Here is a 19,204-nt window from a genome sequence, read left to right as displayed (position 1 = left end):
CAACAGGATCAGCACTGTCAACAGCAGAAGGAAATTGAGTTACTCACAGAGGCGATTCGTGGCACGGCAACAGCTCAGACTCCAAGGTCAGTGAACGATTCCTCCATCTGGAAGGCGGCAAGGAGAGCCCTGCAGAAAAAGACCCCGGGGGATGACATAGAGGCCTTTTTGACTGTATTTGAAAGGGTTACCGAAAGGGAGAAGCTTCCACCAGAGCAGTGGGCAGAGGTGCTGGCACCATACTTGATTGGGGAGCCCCAGAAGGCTTACTATGACTTGGCCTTGCAGGACGCCAAGGAGTATGGCAAGCTGAAAACCGAAATTCTGGCACACTTTTTGGGTGACAATGACTGTCAGGGCGCAGCGGGTCTACCGCTGGGCGTATTACCGTGACAAACCACCTCACTCCCAAATGTTTGTCTTTCTCCACCTGGTCCAAAAATGGCTGTAGCCAGAGTCCTCTACCCCTGCACAAATGGTAGAGTGAATGGTGATGGACCGGTTTGTGCATTCCCTGCCAAGGCCGATACAGACTTGGATTGCACAGGGTGATCCCCGGAATGTTGATGAACTGGTCGAGCGGTATCAGGGGGTGGAGGGTTCCCTGGGAAGGCAGCCCACTCCACACTGGGATCCCAACAGGGGGCGGAGTCCCAAAAGGGGGTGTGGCATCCAAGATCCAAAGGGGCGGGGGAGGTAATGCCATAGGTCCCTATGGGTGATATTATATGCTGGAAATGCCATGGCCCAGGCCATATAGCCACCCGTTGTCCCCTGACGTCCGAGCAAATGAACTGCAGCTTGGGACGCCGCTGTTCATATTATTAATATCCGGCCTGCAGTGTGAACTGTCCACCCAGTGAGGGGCCACAAGCTTGTCCCGTAAAGTTAAATGGTTGGCAAATAACTGGACTGCTAGACTCTGGGAGTCTGGTGACCCTTGTGAGGGCCACACTCCCTCTTCAGCTGATCCCATTGAAGAAGGTTGGCATCCGCTGCAGTCATGGTGATTCTAAAGACTATCCGGTGGCCAGAGTGAACATTGAAATGGCGCACAGTACTGAGTCCCACGAGGTCGGCATCGTCCAGGACTTATTGCACCCCATTATTATATGCTAGAACTTTGGTTCGTTTTTTGGGGATCTGTGGGGGAAGAGTTCAGGACTCAGTAGCTCAGATATGAAACTGGTTAGCCCAAAAGAGGTATCACTACGCCCAGAGTCAAATGGGTTTCCCTTCTGTGTCCTCGTGACATTCCTGAGTTAGGGGTGACCAGTGAAAATTTTGGGTCCTCCCAATATAGAGATCTAACTCTGAGGGAAGCATTTAACAATGTCACAGTCATAAATGGTATTGCACAGGAGTCGGGGGCTGACACAAGATATCACTATTTTATGTTGAGCGGGGAGTTACTCTACCGGATTACGAAAGTGAGGAAGGCGCTTGTGGAACAGTTATTGGTACCAGGGCCCTATAGATAGAGGGTGTTGGACATGGCCCATTCACATGTCTTGGGTGGCCATCTGGGAGTGGAGAAAACGCAGGAACGGATTATGCAGAGGATCTATTGGCCCCGATGTCACTAGGAAATCTTAGTATTGCAGGTCCTGTCCTACGTGCCAGTTAACCGCCCCCACCTCACATTTTCGAAGTTCCCTCATGCCATTGCCCATCATTGAAGTGCCGTTTGAGAGAATTGCCATAGACTTGGTTGGTCCTCTGGTTAAATCTGCTGGTGGGCATCAAGAGATATTGGTCATCCTGGACTATGCCACACGCTATTCCGAAGAGTTTCTCAGGGGAATTGCTTCAGAAAAGAGTATAGCTCGCAAACTTGTCCACTTTTTTTCCCGGACAGGATTATCAAGGGACATCCTGACCGACCAAGGAACACCCTTTATGAGTAAGGTGATGAGGGAATTGTGTAAGGCCCTGCAAATCACTCCACTGGGCACATCAGTATACCATCCTCAGACAGATGGCCTTGTGGAAAGGTTCAATAAAACTCTGAAAAGTATGCTGAGGAAGAGCATAGAAGAGAGGACGGTATAGACTGGGATTGTCTCCTACCATATCTGTTATTCTCTATCCGAGAGGTTCCACAGGCCTCTACTGGGTTCTCGCCATTTGAACTTCTGTGTGGCCGACATCCACGGGGTCTCCTTGATATAGCAAAGGAAACCTGGGAGGCCGAAGTCACTCCCCACAGGAGTGTCATCGAGCACGTCGCCCAAATGCAGGAGAGGTTTGTGAAGGCGATGCCCATCGTAAAAGGACATCTCCTCCAGGCACAAGAGGCTCAAGCGAGGGTCTACAACCAGCCAGAGTGAGGCAGTTCAATCCTGGAGACCGAGTTCTCGTACTAATTCCTACTGTGGAAAGGAAGTTTTTGGCCAAGTGGCAAGGGCTTTATGAGGTGGTGGAAAAACTCAGGGAAGGGAATTATTAGATTCACCAACCGGGAAGACGTAAACCGTATCACATCTACCACGTCAATCTTATCAAGCCATGGCAAGACAGATTTTTGAAACTCCATGTTTGCTCGTCAAGCCAGAAGCCGAGGTTGGAGGAGTCGCAATAGCGGAGACACTATCGAAGACCTAAAAACAGCAGTGTCGGGAATTGCTGCAGAAGAACAGGGACCTGTTCTCGGAATTGCCTGGGTGTACAAAGGTCATAGAACACGAGGTTCTGATGGAGCCACATGTGCAGGTGAGCTTGAAGCCATATTGAATTCCTGAGGCCCGACGAGAGTTGATCTCGAAGGAAGTAAGTCATTGAGGAATCCAAGAGCGGATGGTCGAGCCCGATTGGCCTGGTTCCAAAACCTGATGGCGAATGGAGATTGTGCAATGATTATAGGAAGTTGAATGAAGTTACCAAATTCGATGCATATCTAATGCTGTGTGTCGATGAGCTGATCGAGAGACTTGGGCCGGCTAGGTACATAACCACCTTGGATTTAACGAAGGGAAATTGACAGATCCCCATGTCATAAGTAGCCAAGGAGAAGATTGCTTTTTCTACTCTCGATGGATGCTTCCAATATGTCCGGATGCCGTTTGGACTGCAGGGGGCCCCGGCCACCTTCCAGAGGGCCATGGACCGAATTCTTGCGCTCCATAAGAAGTACGCCGCGGCATAGCTGGGATTTGTAGTGGGTAGGGGCGAGATCAAACTTCAAACCAGTAAAGTGGAAGCAATCCAAACATGGCCGAGACCGTTGGCAAAGAAGCAAGTTAGAGCCTTCCTAGGAATCGTGGGATACTGCAGGAGGTTCATCCCAAACTTCCCCATGATGGCCGCACCCCTGACTGACCTACTTAAGGGGATGAAATCAGCAATGGCCAAATGGACTGCAGTGGCAGAGACTGCTTTTTAAGAAATGAAAGGGGCTCTGTGTAAGCAGTCGCTTCTGGTTGCCCCCGACTTCAACAGAGAATTTATACTCCAGACAGACGCAGTTATTTCCCAGGAGATACACATGGAGGAGCACCCTGTTCTCTACCTCAGTAGGAAGCTATCCTCATGTGAGAAGAATTTTATTCCGTCATAGAAAAAGAGTATTTGGCCATAAAGTGGGAGGTGGACACATTACGGTACTATCTGTTGGGACGAAAGTTTAAATTTGTATCAGACCATGCGCCACTCAAGTGGATGACGGAGAAAAAAGGGAAAAATGCTAGGGTCACCCTCTGGTTTTTAGCCCTAAAGGGTTTCAGCTTCCATGTGGAAAATAGAGTTGGGAAGCTACATGGGACTGCCAATGCCCTCTAGAGAATCCCCTGTCTAGTAGTAGAAGGTGCCAAGCCCCACGGCTTTAGACAGAGGGGGGAGGTATGTAAGGCAGCTACCGTTGATGGGAGGTATGTGTCACAGAGGTGGTTATCATCTGTGATGTAATCCTGGAGTGTTGCTCTAGTGCACATAGCACTAAGAGGATTGTTTGGTGCCTACGGGACCAGGTTTTACGGGCACCCTGAGAGACGGGCGGGTCTAGTTGCCATCATACCTCACCTCTGGGTATTTTTAACTAGTTAAAATGGAGGCCGTTGTTTGGCACATGGTCTGTGTATTGAGGGAGAAGGCTTCCTGTGTGTTACCTCCAGACTATATATATGTGTGTGTGTATGTGTATATATATATCATATACAATTTTTTTCTTTTTTGCAGGTGTTTCATACATATTTATAACATAATTTGTGCTCAAACAGATTGTAAAAGTATTTTAGAGTACATATTTTTTCTTTTATTTACTTCTTCCATTGTAACTAGGGCATCCACAGGAGTCCCAATTACAGGGTAAACAGCCCCCTGCTGTGGCAAGTGCAACTGGCAGAGCTGACCAAGGTCTTCCAGGACCCAGCAGCTCTACTATGTCGGCAGAGACCCAGCAATCATGTGATTGTCAGGCTCTAAAGAAGCATTGGCATTGTGCTCACTAAATTGTACTCAATGAACTGTATGTTGCCAGCGAAAGAGAGGAGAGAAGTGGTAACAGGCCACTTCTGCCTACACCACGAGGTTCCCTGACTGTGTCTCACACATAGGCGGATTATAATGAGGGCAATCCGAGCGACCGCCCGGGGCCCCGAGCCTGCAGGGGGCCCGCGGCTCCAGGCGGGGTGTCTAATGCCGGATTGCCCTCATTATATGTGCGGGCCGCCACGGCACATACCGGTAGCAGTGGCGGGAGGGGGGGCCCCGGACCGCTCCCCCAGCAGCGGCACACGGCCGCTACTTCCTCATTGGCCGGGCCAGCACTGCAGCAGTTAACTTCCCTGTGCTGGCCTGGCCGCGTTACTGCTAGGAGACACGGCCCTGTGCGCAGCCGTGTCTCCTAGCTGTGACGTCACGCAGTGCGCATCCTGCACTGCTGCAACGGAGAAGTCAGAGCAGGCAGGAGGAATGGAGCCGAGGGATGGTGAGTCTGTGTGTGTGTGACTGTGTATGTGTGTGTGTATGTATGTGTGTGCAGGCAGATATCATTGTGTGATGTCTGTTTATATGTATTTTTGTGTTTCAAATGTGTTTATGCGTGTATGTATATGTCTGTATATGTTTGTGTGTGCTTGTGACTGCGTGCGGCCTCCTGCTGAGTATAGTTGGCGCCGTGCGGCCTCCTGCTGTCTCTGGGGGGGGGCGCCGTGCGGCCTCCCACTATGTATAGATGGCGCCGTGCGGCCTCCCGCTTTGTATAGATGGCGCCGTGCGGCCCCCTGCTGTGTATAGATGGCGCAGTGCGGCCTCCTGCTGTGTATAGATGGTGCCGTGCGGCCCCCTGCTGTGTATAGATGGCGCCGTGCGGCCTCCTGCTGTGTATAGATGGCGCCGTGCGGCCTCGTGCTGTGTATAGATGGCGCCGTGCGGCCCCCTGCTGTGTATAGATGGCTACGTGCGGCCTCCCGTTGTGTATAGATGGCTACGCGCGGCCTCCCGTTGTGTATAGATGGCTATGTGCGGCCTCCCGTTGTGTATAGATGGCACCGTGCAGCCTCCCGCTGTGTATAGATGGCTACGTGTGCTCAATATTGAGTCATACAATTAATGTAAGGCTATGTGGCCACGATACAGAAATGTTCCGGATTTTTTTTGAGCGTTTCTGCATCTCCCTGGCAGAAAAAACGCATGCGGATTGTACATGCGGATTGTACATTTGTTTTTCCTGCCAGGGACAAGCGGAAGTGAAGCGTTCTTCACATGCATTTCCGCATGCGGGTTGACAAGCGCTTTCCAAGCGATTTTAGCATCACTTGGAAAGTGCTTGACAACTTGGTTACACTATATAAATCCATGCAACCGGCATGGATTTATATAGTGTGACCTTAAAGAATGGTAAAAAATAAATATATACTTACCTTCTGATGGCCTGCCAACGGCAGGTCCTATTCAGACCATCGCGAGCTGCCGGGACGTATCGGATAAAGACACCGGGGGCCGCCAGAAGGTAACTATAATATTTATTTTTTATTTTATTCTTTTTTTACAGGTTCTATGGTACCCGGGTCCAGAGGAGAGTCTCCTGTCCTCCACACCCGGGTACCATCCGCACATTGAAACGCATGGATTCCGCATCTACAGATCCAGTGATGCGGATTACATGCGTTCTAATACAAGTCAATGGCGGCAAAAACGCAGTGTTTCCGCAAAATAATTGGTTGTGCTGCGGATTTTTCCGCAATGATAATCCGCAGCGGAAATTTCTGCATCATGTGCACAGCACATGCGGATTATCATTGGGGAACATGGCTGACCTTCTACCATGCGTTTTTTAAGTGTTTCTGCAGCGGAATTGTCGCTGCAGAAACGTTTAAAAAACGCATAGTAGTCACACAGCCTAAAAAAAAATATTATAATTAATATTGTGCCAAATTAATTTCACGTGAACTATCACATGTTCTATCACAGGGGATCATGTGACATGTCACGTGATAAATCAGGTGTGGGGGGGGGGCCGCGCCTTCTAAACTGCCCGGGGCCCTTGCTACTCTTAATCCACCCCTGGTCTGACAGCCGGGGCCTGACCTACTCAGGCTAGATTGCAGGGAATTTTACCTCTCTCCATAAATTTTCAGTCGTGCAGGGTTTAAGCCCAGGACCAAGAGTTTGTAAATTTAATGTGCTTGGTCTTCTTTTTAAGCTTTAGTGCACCACCAGAAGAAATGTTCTCTAGTCAGTCTGGAGTACATGGATAGGTGTCAACATCTAGTTGCCTGACCATTTCTTCAGAGGGCATCTGTTAGTAGGATTTCAACTACCACATTATATGTGCATGTAGCTCTTTCAAAGACAAGTCCAGCAATACCTTTATCTAGACAGTCCGTTCCTCCATTACTGAAAAATCGGCACTTGAATTGATATGCAAATGAGGCCGAAGAGCTTTGTAGGTCTGAAGCCTCTGTCACTCCAGTTCTATTCCCCACCCAGCTCCGCCTCCTGCTTGACTGACAGCCTCTAAACTTTGTTACTTCAGGGAAAGGAGCTGTCAGTCAAGCAGAAGGAGCTGGGCTGGGAATAGAGTTGAAGTGACAAGGGCTTTAGATCCACAGATAGTTCTTTAGCCTCATTTGCATATTAATGCAGATTGCTTAGTAGTGGAGGAACCTGACTGAACATGTAGAGGTATGGCAGGACTTGTCTTTGAAAGAGCTACATGCCGATATAAATAGTTTGGGAAGTGAAATCCTGATGATAGATTCCATTTAAATCCATTTCCATACTCTCAGTGATCTATAACTACTTATAAGAACAACAGAGAAAACTCTTTAGATCTAGGCTTGGTGATACTACACATTTCAGCAGTCAATAAACTGAAAAAAAAATGTTTTAGTGTCCAAAAAAGATGGCTATATTCAATAAATAAAGACTCTGCAAAATATTGATGTAAAGCTATTACAAAGTTAATTTGTTATTGTTTAGTTTCATCACCTTTATCTGTATACATCTTTTTGAATGAATTTGTAGTATTGAAATGTCCATACATTCCTTCATGTCTCGTGATAGTCCAGTACAATACAGCAAACTGGTCATAACTGCTTAGGGCCAAACTGTTACATTGTCAGCAGTACACACACAGAAACAAAGCAATCAAGGGGAGCTAATGGCTTGCTATTGTATTATGCTCCCTGACAAAGGCCTTGTGGCTACTATCCCTACCCTGCTGTAATTTTACACTGACTTGCTTTAATGCTTTAAAGGGAATCTATCACCAAGTTTTTGCCGGCTAATCTGTGATCAGCATAAAGTAGAGACAGAGATCCTGATTCCAGCAATGTGTCACTTACTGGTCTGCTTGCTGTAGTTTTGATAGTCAATGTTTTATCAGCAGGAGATTATCACTAGAGGACTAGTAAACCTGCTACCATGTAGTCCTCTATATTCATGAGCTCTGTATAACCCCGCCCCCACCACTGATTGGCTGCTTTCTGCTTATGCACAGTGTTCAGCTGCCAATCAGTGGTGTGGGCGGTGCTACACAGAGCTCAGCATTCAGAGAACTGCTAGATCTGCAGCAGATAAAGCTGTGATTTTACCAAAACTGCATCAAGCAGCCCAGTAAGGGACACATTGCTGGAATCATGGTCTCTGCCCCTACATCATGCTGCTCTCAGATGGGGTAGGAAAAACCTGGTGACCGCTTCCCCATAACGCATTGGAATATTGAAGAGTTCCAGTGCATTACAGAATAAAATTCAGTCTTTGTTAAAAGTCCATATATTTGTGTATATTTTTCCTCAGGAGATGCAAAGAACAGCACGAATACCTCAAAAGAACAGTTTTCTTTAACTACTAAGTACAAAATAGAAAATGATGAAATTACCCAAGTTTCCATAGGAGAAGATACCGGTATTCCACACACAGCCCATGATGCATCTCTATCACCCTATCTCTATAAACGGGAGCCACATTTACCGAACACTGGCATCTCCGGTAGTGCAGGTCGTGGCAGAACCAAACCCTTGTCTATTCATCAGAGAGTGCTAAATGGTGAGAAGCCATTTTCATGTTCTTACTGTGGAAAATGCTTTTCTTATAAATCGGATCTGATTCGACATGAGAGAATCCACACAGGGGAGAAGCCATTCACATGCTCTGAGTGTGGAAGAAGTTTTACCTATAAATCCGTTCTCATTCAGCATCAGAGGATTCACAATGGGGAGAAACCATTTTCCTGTACAGATTGTGGAAAAAGTTTTGCACAGAGATCTGTACTTTTTAAGCATCAGCGAATTCACACAGGTGAAAAGCCATATGCGTGTCCTGAGTGTGGCAAATGTTTTAATCAGAAATCATCTCTTGGTGAACATCTTCTGATCCACTCCAGTGACAAACCGTACACCTGCTCCGATTGTGGAAAATCCTTTACCCAGAAATCACATCTTGCCCAGCATCAAAAGATTCACACAGGGGAGAAGCCGTTTTTGTGTCCTGAGTGTGGTAAATGTTTTCGATTCCAATCTGATCTTATTCGTCATAAAAAGATCCATACAGGGGAGAAGCCGTACCCCTGTACAGAGTGTGGAAGATCTTTCACATACAAGTCCGTTCTTATTCAGCATCAGAGGATCCACAATGGAGAGAGGCCTTTTCCTTGCCCTGACTGCGGAAAACGTTTTACACAAAAATCAATTCTTGACAAACATCGTAAAGTTCACTCCGCTTCAGTAAGCATGTAAGCAAAATAGTATTTTATGCAACTAAAGCGTTATTTGTGAAGAAACCTTGCATCAGAAATGGCAGGACAGCCTTTACAACATGCTATTTTCCATTTTGTTCTTTTTCCAGAGCATTAGCTTACTTACAACTACAGTGTTCATCACAATACTGAAGAAGTGGGGTCATTTAATGCGCGCTTCTTTGAACATCTGTATTCTCTGGCTGTCAGACACAGCTTAAAATGCAACTAACAGCCAGGTTAACAGAAACATTTGCCTGGAAGACTGGTCATAAACATTCAGGTCGTGTTGGCCATAAGTCTGCTGATTGACTTCTCTATGATGGATTTGTCTAAATCACTTGGGACTTTGTATTTATATGTATATACACAATGGGTGTCTGCGGCTTGATTCCTCCGCATTTCCAAAATCGCTTATGGCTTCCACCAAGTTATTAATGTGAGGAGATTAGGACTAGTGGAAGAAAGCAAGCTCACCTGTCTTTAAGGCTTTATATTGAAGCAATGTTGGTGTGAAGCCATGAGTTACAGACATCTCCCCTAATGCAGACAACCATAGACAGGGTCTTCATAATCCAATCAATACATATTTGTAGATACACATCAACATATCCCAATTATGCATGGTGTTTGCATCATTACAATATTCAATAACTATACAATTACTAACTGCTAAGATAAATTAGCGTATTTATTAAGAACTAGGCTGTCTGCTCTATGTGTGCCTGCAGACTGCCGAATATTGTGCAATGAGCACACTGTCACTATTCCCCTGTATTCCCTGCGCAGTTACCTGACCGCATTTATGCCATTTGCCAATTACATACAGAAAAATGACGACTAGTCCCAGCCAGCTTCTCATTGGAAGTGGATTTAGAAAAGTGCAGGAGTCTAGTCAGTACATGACGGTGTGTGCAAACGGCATACATGCAATCACTAGAGAACAGGGGCATTGTGACTGTGTGCGCATCACACACTTTCATGATTCAGCAGTCACAGAGGGACTGCAGACTTTTCTTCTGACACCGGACAACCTCTTTAAGTAGTAGTGATACCTGCATTGTTGCCATATTATGTTGAAGCTGGTTTGCTGCTCATTAGATTAAGAAAACATTGACATCCCACTCTCCCAGCACTTAGATAGATCTGATAATGAAATCTAAGATATCAATGGCAGTAATAGAGGAGTCTAGTCAGGTTATTGACAAGGAAGGTGAAGGTATGAAAAATATGATTGGGTCGTGCAGTAGTATAGCTAAAAAGGAGAAAAAAAACACTAAAAGGGGTTGTTCGGTCATAGAATATTCATATACGAAAATAAGTATAAGAAAACCAGCTCACTCACTTCCTTTTCCTTTGTGCAATCTTATAGCTCGGACATGCACATTGGCATGGCGAAGAATAGCTTGATGACAGTAGTAAAAAGGAAATTGTCCAGCTTTATCCGAGTTAAAAAGTAAATTTAGGCTGAGTGCACACGATGCTTTTTTAATGCATTTCCACAGCGATTTTACGGCGAAATCACACCCATTGACTTGCATTGAATCGCAGCAAACCTGCATGTATAATATCTATTCATGCAGATTTGCTGCATTTCAATGTAAAACAATAGGCGCAAAATTGCACCGCGGCTGGTACCCGGATCGGGAGAGAAGTCTGCTACTCCTCTCATCCGACAGCTGCTCTGGCTGATAACAGCGTCATTCTTAACGCCGAATGACGCGTACAGTAAATATTGAACGGGTGCCGGTTCCCACATCATGACATGCTATGTCTGTCATGTACTTTAACTGTCTGTGAAATCACACAGTGACTGCTCCATGCCGACAGCGGTCACTGACCGCTGACCGGCATGACTCGAGATGCAGGGATCAATTACAGCGGTCGCCGCTCTCTGATTGCTCTGATCGGTCGGTCAGTCTGACTAACCGATGCTCAAAGTGCTAAAACATCACAACTTCTTTGCAGGATCACCGCCTGGAGCTCAGCTGACAGCCGAACTCCTGTGCAACAGCCATAGGCTGCGTCTAGCAGGCATTCCGCCTATATAATCTCACAGGTCTCAGGCATTCCAGTACATCTGTAATCCAATGGATAAGACCAGTGATCAGAGTAATAAAACTTAAAGTCCCATAGAGCGAATAAGTAAAAAATAATTATAAAAAAAATCCCACAAAATAAAGAACAAATAATATGCCAATAAATACACATTTATGTAAAAACTAAAATATGCTAATAAAGTACACATATTTGGTATTGTTTCATCCAGAATGACCCGATCTATAAAACTGTCACACTATTTAATCCCTATAGTGAACACCGTAAAAATAAATAAATAGAAAACGTGTCAATTAACTGTTTTTTTTTATCATACCGCCAGAAAAAAAAAGTGGAATAAAATGCTATAAAGACGAATGTAAATAAAAATGGTATTGCTGAAAACGTTATCTGGTCCCGCAAAAAAACAAGCCCTCATACAGCTTCATCAGCAAAGAAATAAAAAAAAGTTACAGCTCTCAGAATAAAGCGATGCAAAAACAATATTTTTTTGTATAAGATTGTTTTTATTGTGCAGAAGCAATAAAACATAAAAAGTTATATAAATGTGGTATTGCTGTAATCGTACTGACCCGAAGAACGACGATAAAAAAAATATGTGCCCAAAAATGGTACTAATTAAAACTCCTACTCATCTCGCAAAAAAACAAGCCCTCACATGGCTCCGTCGGCCGAAATCTAAAACAAATTATAGGGTTTTTTAGTGTGTGATAGGAGAAAAACCTAAACAAAGATATAAATCTGGTATCGCTGTAATCGTACCAACATGATGAATAAAGTCGTTTAATCACCACACGAGGAACAGCGTAAAAACATTAATATAGCAAATCCTTCACCTGTTGTTGATTTGTTCATTTTGCCTCCCAAAGATCCCAGTAAGGCTCGGTTCACATTTACTCTGCTCTCTACACTGAGTGCTTACTTTGTAGTTTCCGTGTAAATCTCTGAAATACATTTTAGACAGAACCCCAGGTGGAACATTTTCTTCGAAGCAGATGGTGACACTATGTCTGGCCTGTGATCTGGCGGTGTTCGTCTTTTTAGACGTGCATAAAAGTATTGTCAACCACAGTTTTATGCACCTCTTAAAAGCTGGATACCACCAAACAGAAGCCACAGAGTACAGAGTAACTCTACTGCCTTATTAGTGAAAGGATCCCTCCGGGGTTATATCCGAATCATGTATTTTGTAGATTTAGGTGGAAATCCCTATCTAAGTGGTCAGCCTAGAGCAAAGGATAAAAGTGAACCAATAAAAGCTTCTCACCCATAAAAATCTGTCCCCACTCAGGTCTGCCATCTGTTAACAGAAATATAGAGAGTGTACATATTACTGGTAGCAGAAACTCTGTGGAAAATTTATATGGCTCCCACCAAAAAAAAATCCAGTGAAGTCTACGCTCCCATATCCATATGCTCCTCCTCCTGAACCCCACAGTGTGCCTAAATCGCAGTTAGCATCCACATGTTTCGCATTACTGTAGCGAAAGCCCATGTAATTCACGGCATGGGTGTCTCCAGATACACGAGCTAGGCACAATGTATTGGGCATTACAATATACGGCACTACAATGGCATATTTGCATTTTCACTCTGCAACGTCCATTGCTGCTTGATTCTGGTAAAACACTCATAGAGTCAAAATCATCACTACACCCATAGATGAATTCCCAAGGGGTGTCATTTCCAGTTTGGGGTCAATTGAAGGAGATTTGTGCTCTTATGGCACTTGGGGGCTCATGCCAATGGAGTCTACAAACTATTCTAGGAATATCTGCGCTCCAAAAGTCAAATAGTGCTCCTTCCCTCCCGAGTCTTGCTGTTTGGCCAACAGTACTGTATTGCCACGTTGAAGAGAAATTGTCTAACAAATTATGTGGTCTTTTTTACCTATTTCCCTTTCTGAAAATGTAAAATCTCGGGCTAAAACAACATTTTATTGGTAAATATGTAATTCATTTTTCATAACCGCACAATGGTATAACATTTTGTGAAATGCATATGGTGTCAGTATGCTCACTGCACCACTAGATGATTTAAGGTGTAGTTTGTAAAATGGGGTAATTTATGGAGGGTTCTGCTGTCCTGACACCTCAAAGGCTCTGCCAATGTGACATGACACCCACAAAGCATTCCAGGCAAATCTGCTGTCCGATATGGTGCGTCTTCCCTTCTCAGCTTTGCACTGTGTCTAAAAAGTAGTTTTTGACCACATATGGGGTATTCCTGTACTCTAGAGAAATTGCGTAACAAATTTTGTTATCCATTTTCTCCTATTATCCCTTTTGAAGATTAAAAACTTGGGGCTAAAGCAACACTATAGTTGAAAAAAGGTAATTTTTCATTTGCACAGCCCAATGTTATACAATTTTGTGTAATTCCTGTGAATTTAAAATGCTCATTAAACCCCTGGAGGAATTCTTGGAGAAGTGTAGTTTACAAAATGGAGTCAGCTGAGGGGGATTCTGCTGTTTTAGAACCTCGGCGGCTCTCCAAATGCAACATGGCATCCGCAATCTATTCCAGACAATTTTGCACTCCAAAAATCAAAAAGTGCGCCTTCCCTTCCGAACCCTGTCATGTGCCCAAACAAGAGTTTCTGACCACATATGGGATATCCCTATATACTCAGGAGAAATTGCACAACAAATTGATGTCCGTTTTCTCCTGTTCTGTTTCCCTTGTGAAAATGAAAAAATTGTGGTTAAAATAACATTTTTGGGGAAAAAAAAACACGTACTTTTTAATTTCACAGTCCAACATTTTAAAATTCTGTGATGCAGCTATTGGTTCCAGATGCTCACAACAACTCTAGATAAAATCCTCTAGGGAGGTAGTTTCCAAAATGGGGTCACTTGTGGGGGTTTCCACTGTCAACATGACTTCCGCAATCTATTCCAGACAATTTTGCGTTTCAAAAGTCAAATGGTGTTTCTTCCCTTCAGAGTCCTGCTGTGCGCCCAAACAGTAGTTTTCCACCACATATGGGGTATCTGTGTACTCAGGAGAAATTGCACAGCAAATTGTACAGTCCATTTTCTCCTGTTATCATTGTGAAAATGAACAATTTGGGGCTAAACCAACATTTTTGAAGGAAAATTAAAATTTTCATTTTTTACCTCGTGATTTCTGGAGGGTTAATAAACTTTTTGAATGTGGTTTTGAGCACTTTGAGGGGTGCAGTTTTTAAAATGGTGTCACTTTGGGGTGTTTTCTGTCATAAAGGCCTCTCAGTTATTTGAAATGTGATGTGGTCTCTAACAAAAAAAAAAAAGATAAATGATAACATTTTAACCCCTCTAACTTCCTAACAAAAAAAATTGTTTAAAAAATGATGCAGATGTAAAGTAGACATGTGGGAAATGTTATTTATTAACTATTTTGTGTGATATAACTATTAGTGATGAGCGAGTATGTTCTGTTCCGAGTATGCTCGGGCCGAGCTCCGAGTATTTATAGCTGCTCGGAGATGTGGTTGAATCACTCCCGTGTACATGATTTGCGACAGTTTGACAGCTTTAATACATGTGAGTAATGTGTAAGAAATAGACATTCCTCACATGTAATAAAGCTGTCAAACCGTCGCAAATCATGCACACGGGAGCGATTCAACCATATCACCGAGCAGCTGTAAATACTCGGTGCTCGCCCGAGTATACACGGCGAAAGGGTTAGTAGAACATACTCGCTCAACACTAATAACTATCTGATTTAAGCGCAAAAAAATTAAAAGTTTGAAAATTGCAAAATTTTCTAATCTTTTGTCAAATTTTTGATATTTTCATAAACGCTAATGATATCGACCAAAATTTACCACTAACCTGAAATACAATGTGTCATCAAAAAACAGTTTCCAAATCAGTGGGATCCGTTGAAGTGTTCCAGAATTATTACCCCATAAAGTGACACTGGTCAGAATTTAAAACTGAGGCCCGGTCATTAACATACAAAGTGGCTCAATCCTTACGGGGTTAATCCAGATATAGCCATAATGGTTCTATACGTTTAGTTACATAGCTCTCCTGTCCATATAAAACATACCCTGGACACACGTGAATGATAATTAGTAAAAATAGATGTAACGGGCTGGGAATACAAGATATATTAAAAAAAATGTCTGACTGCTTGTAGATTGGGACACAGAGAAGGGTGAGCAAAAAGTCTAGAACAATTATATATTTTATATGTGCATACTATTTCGTTATACCATATTATTGACATATAATATGAAAATCAAACATTCAATCAAATGTGTGAATTTTCACTTATTGCAATACCGCATATCTCTATAATACACATCTTAAAGATGATAATTTATAACAATGATTATGAGTCCCCTTGTTCTGTGTTTTTTTCTCGCCTTTCTCCATGTCTCTATTTATAAGCAATCAGAGCCTTTTTTTATATACACCGCGTGCAGAATTATTAGACAAATGAGTATTTTGATCACATGATACTTTTATACATGTCGTCCTACTCCAAGCTGCATAGGCTTGAGAGCCAACTACCAACTAAGTAAATCTGGTGATGTGCATCTCTGTAATGAGGAGGGGTGTTGACTAATGACATCAACACCCTATATAAGGTGTGCTTAATTATTAGGCAACTTCCTTTCCTTTGGCAAAATGGGTCAGAAGAGAGATTTGACGGGCTCTGAAAAGGCCAAAATTGTGAGATGTCTTGCAGAGGGATGCAGCAGTCTTGAAATTTCCAAACTCTTGAAGCGTGATCACCGAACAATCAAGCGTTTCATGGCAAATAGCCAACAGGGTCGCAAGAAGCGTGTTGGCCAAAAAAGGCACAAAATAACTGCCCATGAATTGAGGAAAATCAAGCGTGAAGCTGCCAAGATGCCATTCGCCACCAGTTTTGCCATATTTCAGAGCTGCAATGTTACTGGAATATCAAAAAGCACAAGGTGTGCGATACTCAGGGACATGGCCAAGGTAAGGAAGGCTGAAAAACGACCACCTTTGAACAAGAAACATAAGACAAAACGTAAAGAATGGGCCAAGAAATATCTTAAGACTGATTTTTCAAAGTTTTTATGGACTGATGAAATGAGAGTGACTCTTGATGGGCCAGATGGATGGGCCAGAGGCTGGATCAGTAAAGGGCAGAGAGCTCCACTCTGACTCAGACGCCAGCAAGGTGGAGGTGGGGTACTGGTATGGGCTGGTATCATCAAAGATGAACTTTTCTTGTTGAGGATGGAGCGAAGCTCAACTCCCAGACCTACTGCCAGTTTCTGGAAGACAACTTTTTCAAGCAGTGGTACAGGAGGAAGTCGGTATCGTTCAAGAAAAACATGATTTTCATGCAGGACAATGCTGTATCTTCTAAAAGAAGAAAAAATAATGACATGGCCCCCTTGTTCACCTGATCTGAACCCCATAGAGAACCTGTGGTCCATCATAAAATGTGAGATCTACAGGGAGGGAAAACAGTACACCTCTCGGAACAGTGTCTGGGAGGCTGTGGTGGCTGTTGCAACCAATGTTGATCGAAAACAGATCAAGCAACTGACAGAATCTATGGATGGAAGGCTGTTGAGTGTCATCATAAAGAAAGGTGGCTATATTGATCACTAATTTTTTGGGTTTTTGTTTTTGCATGTCAGAAATGTTTATTTGTAAATTTTATGCACTGATATTGGTTTACCTGGTGAAAATAAACAAGTGAGATGGGATTATATTTGTTTTTTATTAAGTTGCTTAATAATTCGGCACATTAATAGTTACCTGCACAAACAGATATCCTCCTAAGATAGCCAAATCTAAAAAAAAAACACTCCAACTTCCAAAAATATTAAGCTTGGATATTTATGAGTCTTTTGGGTTGATTGAGAACATAGTTGTTGATCAATAATAAAAATAATCCTCTAAAATACAACTTGCCTAATAATTCTGCACACACTGTATATATCAAATTCGCCCATGCCTGTTACATGTATTTGAACTAATTATCATTCATGTGCATCCATGGTGTGTTTTCAATGCACAAAAGTGCTATTTAACCAAGCCTAAGGACGCACGCTACATTCGAAACGTGTTAGTATTTTATATTTTTTTTGTTACACTAGATTATAGATTTTAGCTAGGATGAAATAAATCTACTTTTTATCTTGGATGAAGCTGGACAATTTCCTTTTTTCTAATTTCCTTTTTTCTACTGCTATATAATATTGATTTACGACCGTCATGATGTTATAGAGCAGAAGGAGAGGAATAGATTGATATATATATATATACACATAACCTCAATGGGTTACTAGCATGTTACCCAAGTGAAATAATAGGATTGGACTAAGTACCATATGTGCTTAAGTTGGCCCTGTATAATAAGTCATAAATACGGTATTTAGATGGTTGGAGAAACATTTAACAGGATGGAAAAAAATAATCAGTTTTGGCGATAGAATGACACTTACTACATTGTTTCCAGCAAAAGAAGAAATATTTTCCACCTATATATTTTAAAAGACTCCAATACATTTGGATGTTCTACATGTTGCTGGTCATTACAGGACATTCCAAACCTGCTCATTTTTTGCAGTACTCTTAGCTCCTACTTGTAGTAGCACATTTATTCTCTTTGCAACTTGGTTTCTCTTGTGTTTTGCACTGGTCTTGTAATAAAGATTCATATATGGATCCATTATATGACCACGGCATATATGTTGATATATACAGTGGGTACAGAAAGTATTCAGACCCCTTTAAATTTTTCACTCTGTTTCATTGCAGCCATTTGGTAAATTCTAAAAAGTTAATTTTTTCTCATTAAAGTCCACTCTGCACCCCATCTTGACTGAAAAAAAAACAGAAATGTAGAAATTTTTGCAAATTTATTAAAAAAGAAAAACTGAAATATCACATGGTCATAAGTATTCAGAGCCTTTGCTTGGTATTGAGTAGAAGCACCCTTTTGAGCTAGTACAGCTATGAGTCTTCTTGGGAATGATGCAACAAGTTTTTCACACCTGGATTTGGGGACCCGCTGCCATTCTTCCTTGCAGATCCTCTATAGTTCAGTCAGGTTGGATGGTGAACGTTGGTGGACAGCCATTTTCAGGTCTCTCCAGAGATGCTCAATTGGGTTTAGGTCAGGGCTCTGGCAGGGCCAGTCAAGAATGGTCACAGAGTTGTTCTGAAGTCACTCCTTTGTTATTTTATCTGTGTGCTTAGGGTTATTGTCTTGTTGGAAGGTGAACCTTTGGCCAAGTTTGAGGTCCAGAGCACTCTGGAAGAGCTTTTCATCCAGGATATCTCTGTACTTGGCCGCATTCATGTTTCCTTCAATTGCAAACAGTTGTCCTGTCCCTGCAGCTGAAAAACACCCCCATAGCATGATGCTGCCACCACCATGTTTCACTGTTGGGATTGTATTGGGCAGGTGATGAGCAGTGCCTGGTTTTCTCCACACATACCTCTTAGAATTATCACCAAAAAGTTCTATATTCGTCTCATCAGACCAGAGAATCTAATTTCTCATAGTCTGGGAGTCCTTCATGTGTTTTTGAGCAAACTCTATGCGGGCTTTCATATGTCTTGCACTGAGGAGAGGCTTCCTTCGGGCCACTCTGCCATAAAGGCCCGACTGGCGGAGGGCTGCAGTGATAGTTGACTTTGTGGAACTTTCTCCCATCTCCCTACTGCATCTCTGGAGCACAGCCACAGTGATCTTCTTTACCTCTCTCACCAAGGCTCTTCTCCCACGATTGCTCAGTTTGGCTGGACAGCCAGGTCTAGGAAGACTTCTGGTGGTCCCAAACTTCTTCCATTTAAAGATTATGGAGGCCATTGTGCTCTTAGGAACCTTGAGTAATGCAGAAATTCTTTTGTATCCTTGGCCAGATCTGTGCCTTCCCACAATTCTGTCTCTGAGCTCCTTTGGCAGTTCCTTTGAGCTCATGATTCTCATTTGGTCTGACATGCACTGTGAGCTGTGAGGTCTTATATAGACAGGTGT

At 43.2% G+C, this 19,204-nt stretch overlaps 1 protein-coding gene across 5 annotated transcripts in view; it reads left to right on the top strand.

Moving 5' to 3' along the window:
- LOC141273829 (uncharacterized) overlaps positions 1-9,857 on the top strand; it is a 208,341-nt gene extending 198,484 nt beyond the window's left edge. For all 5 annotated transcript variants that reach the window (XM_073686228.1, XM_073686229.1, XM_073686226.1 and 2 more), the window contains one exon: positions 8,239-9,857. In XM_073686228.1, coding sequence (XP_073542329.1) covers positions 8,239-9,176 — 938 coding nt within the window. In that variant the 3' untranslated portion in view covers positions 9,177-9,857. The remainder of the gene's footprint in view (positions 1-8,238) is intronic.
- Positions 9,858-19,204: the final 9,347 nt, after the last annotated feature.

Source organism: Phyllobates terribilis, unplaced genomic scaffold, assembly GCF_046119375.1.
Source record: "Phyllobates terribilis strain yellow unplaced genomic scaffold, ASM4611937v1 Scaffold_5__5_contigs__length_657084704, whole genome shotgun sequence".
Lineage (NCBI taxonomy): Eukaryota > Metazoa > Chordata > Amphibia > Anura > Dendrobatidae > Phyllobates > Phyllobates terribilis.
The sequence above is the reverse complement of the archived record's forward strand: the minus strand, read 5'-3'. Positions and strand labels throughout refer to the sequence as shown.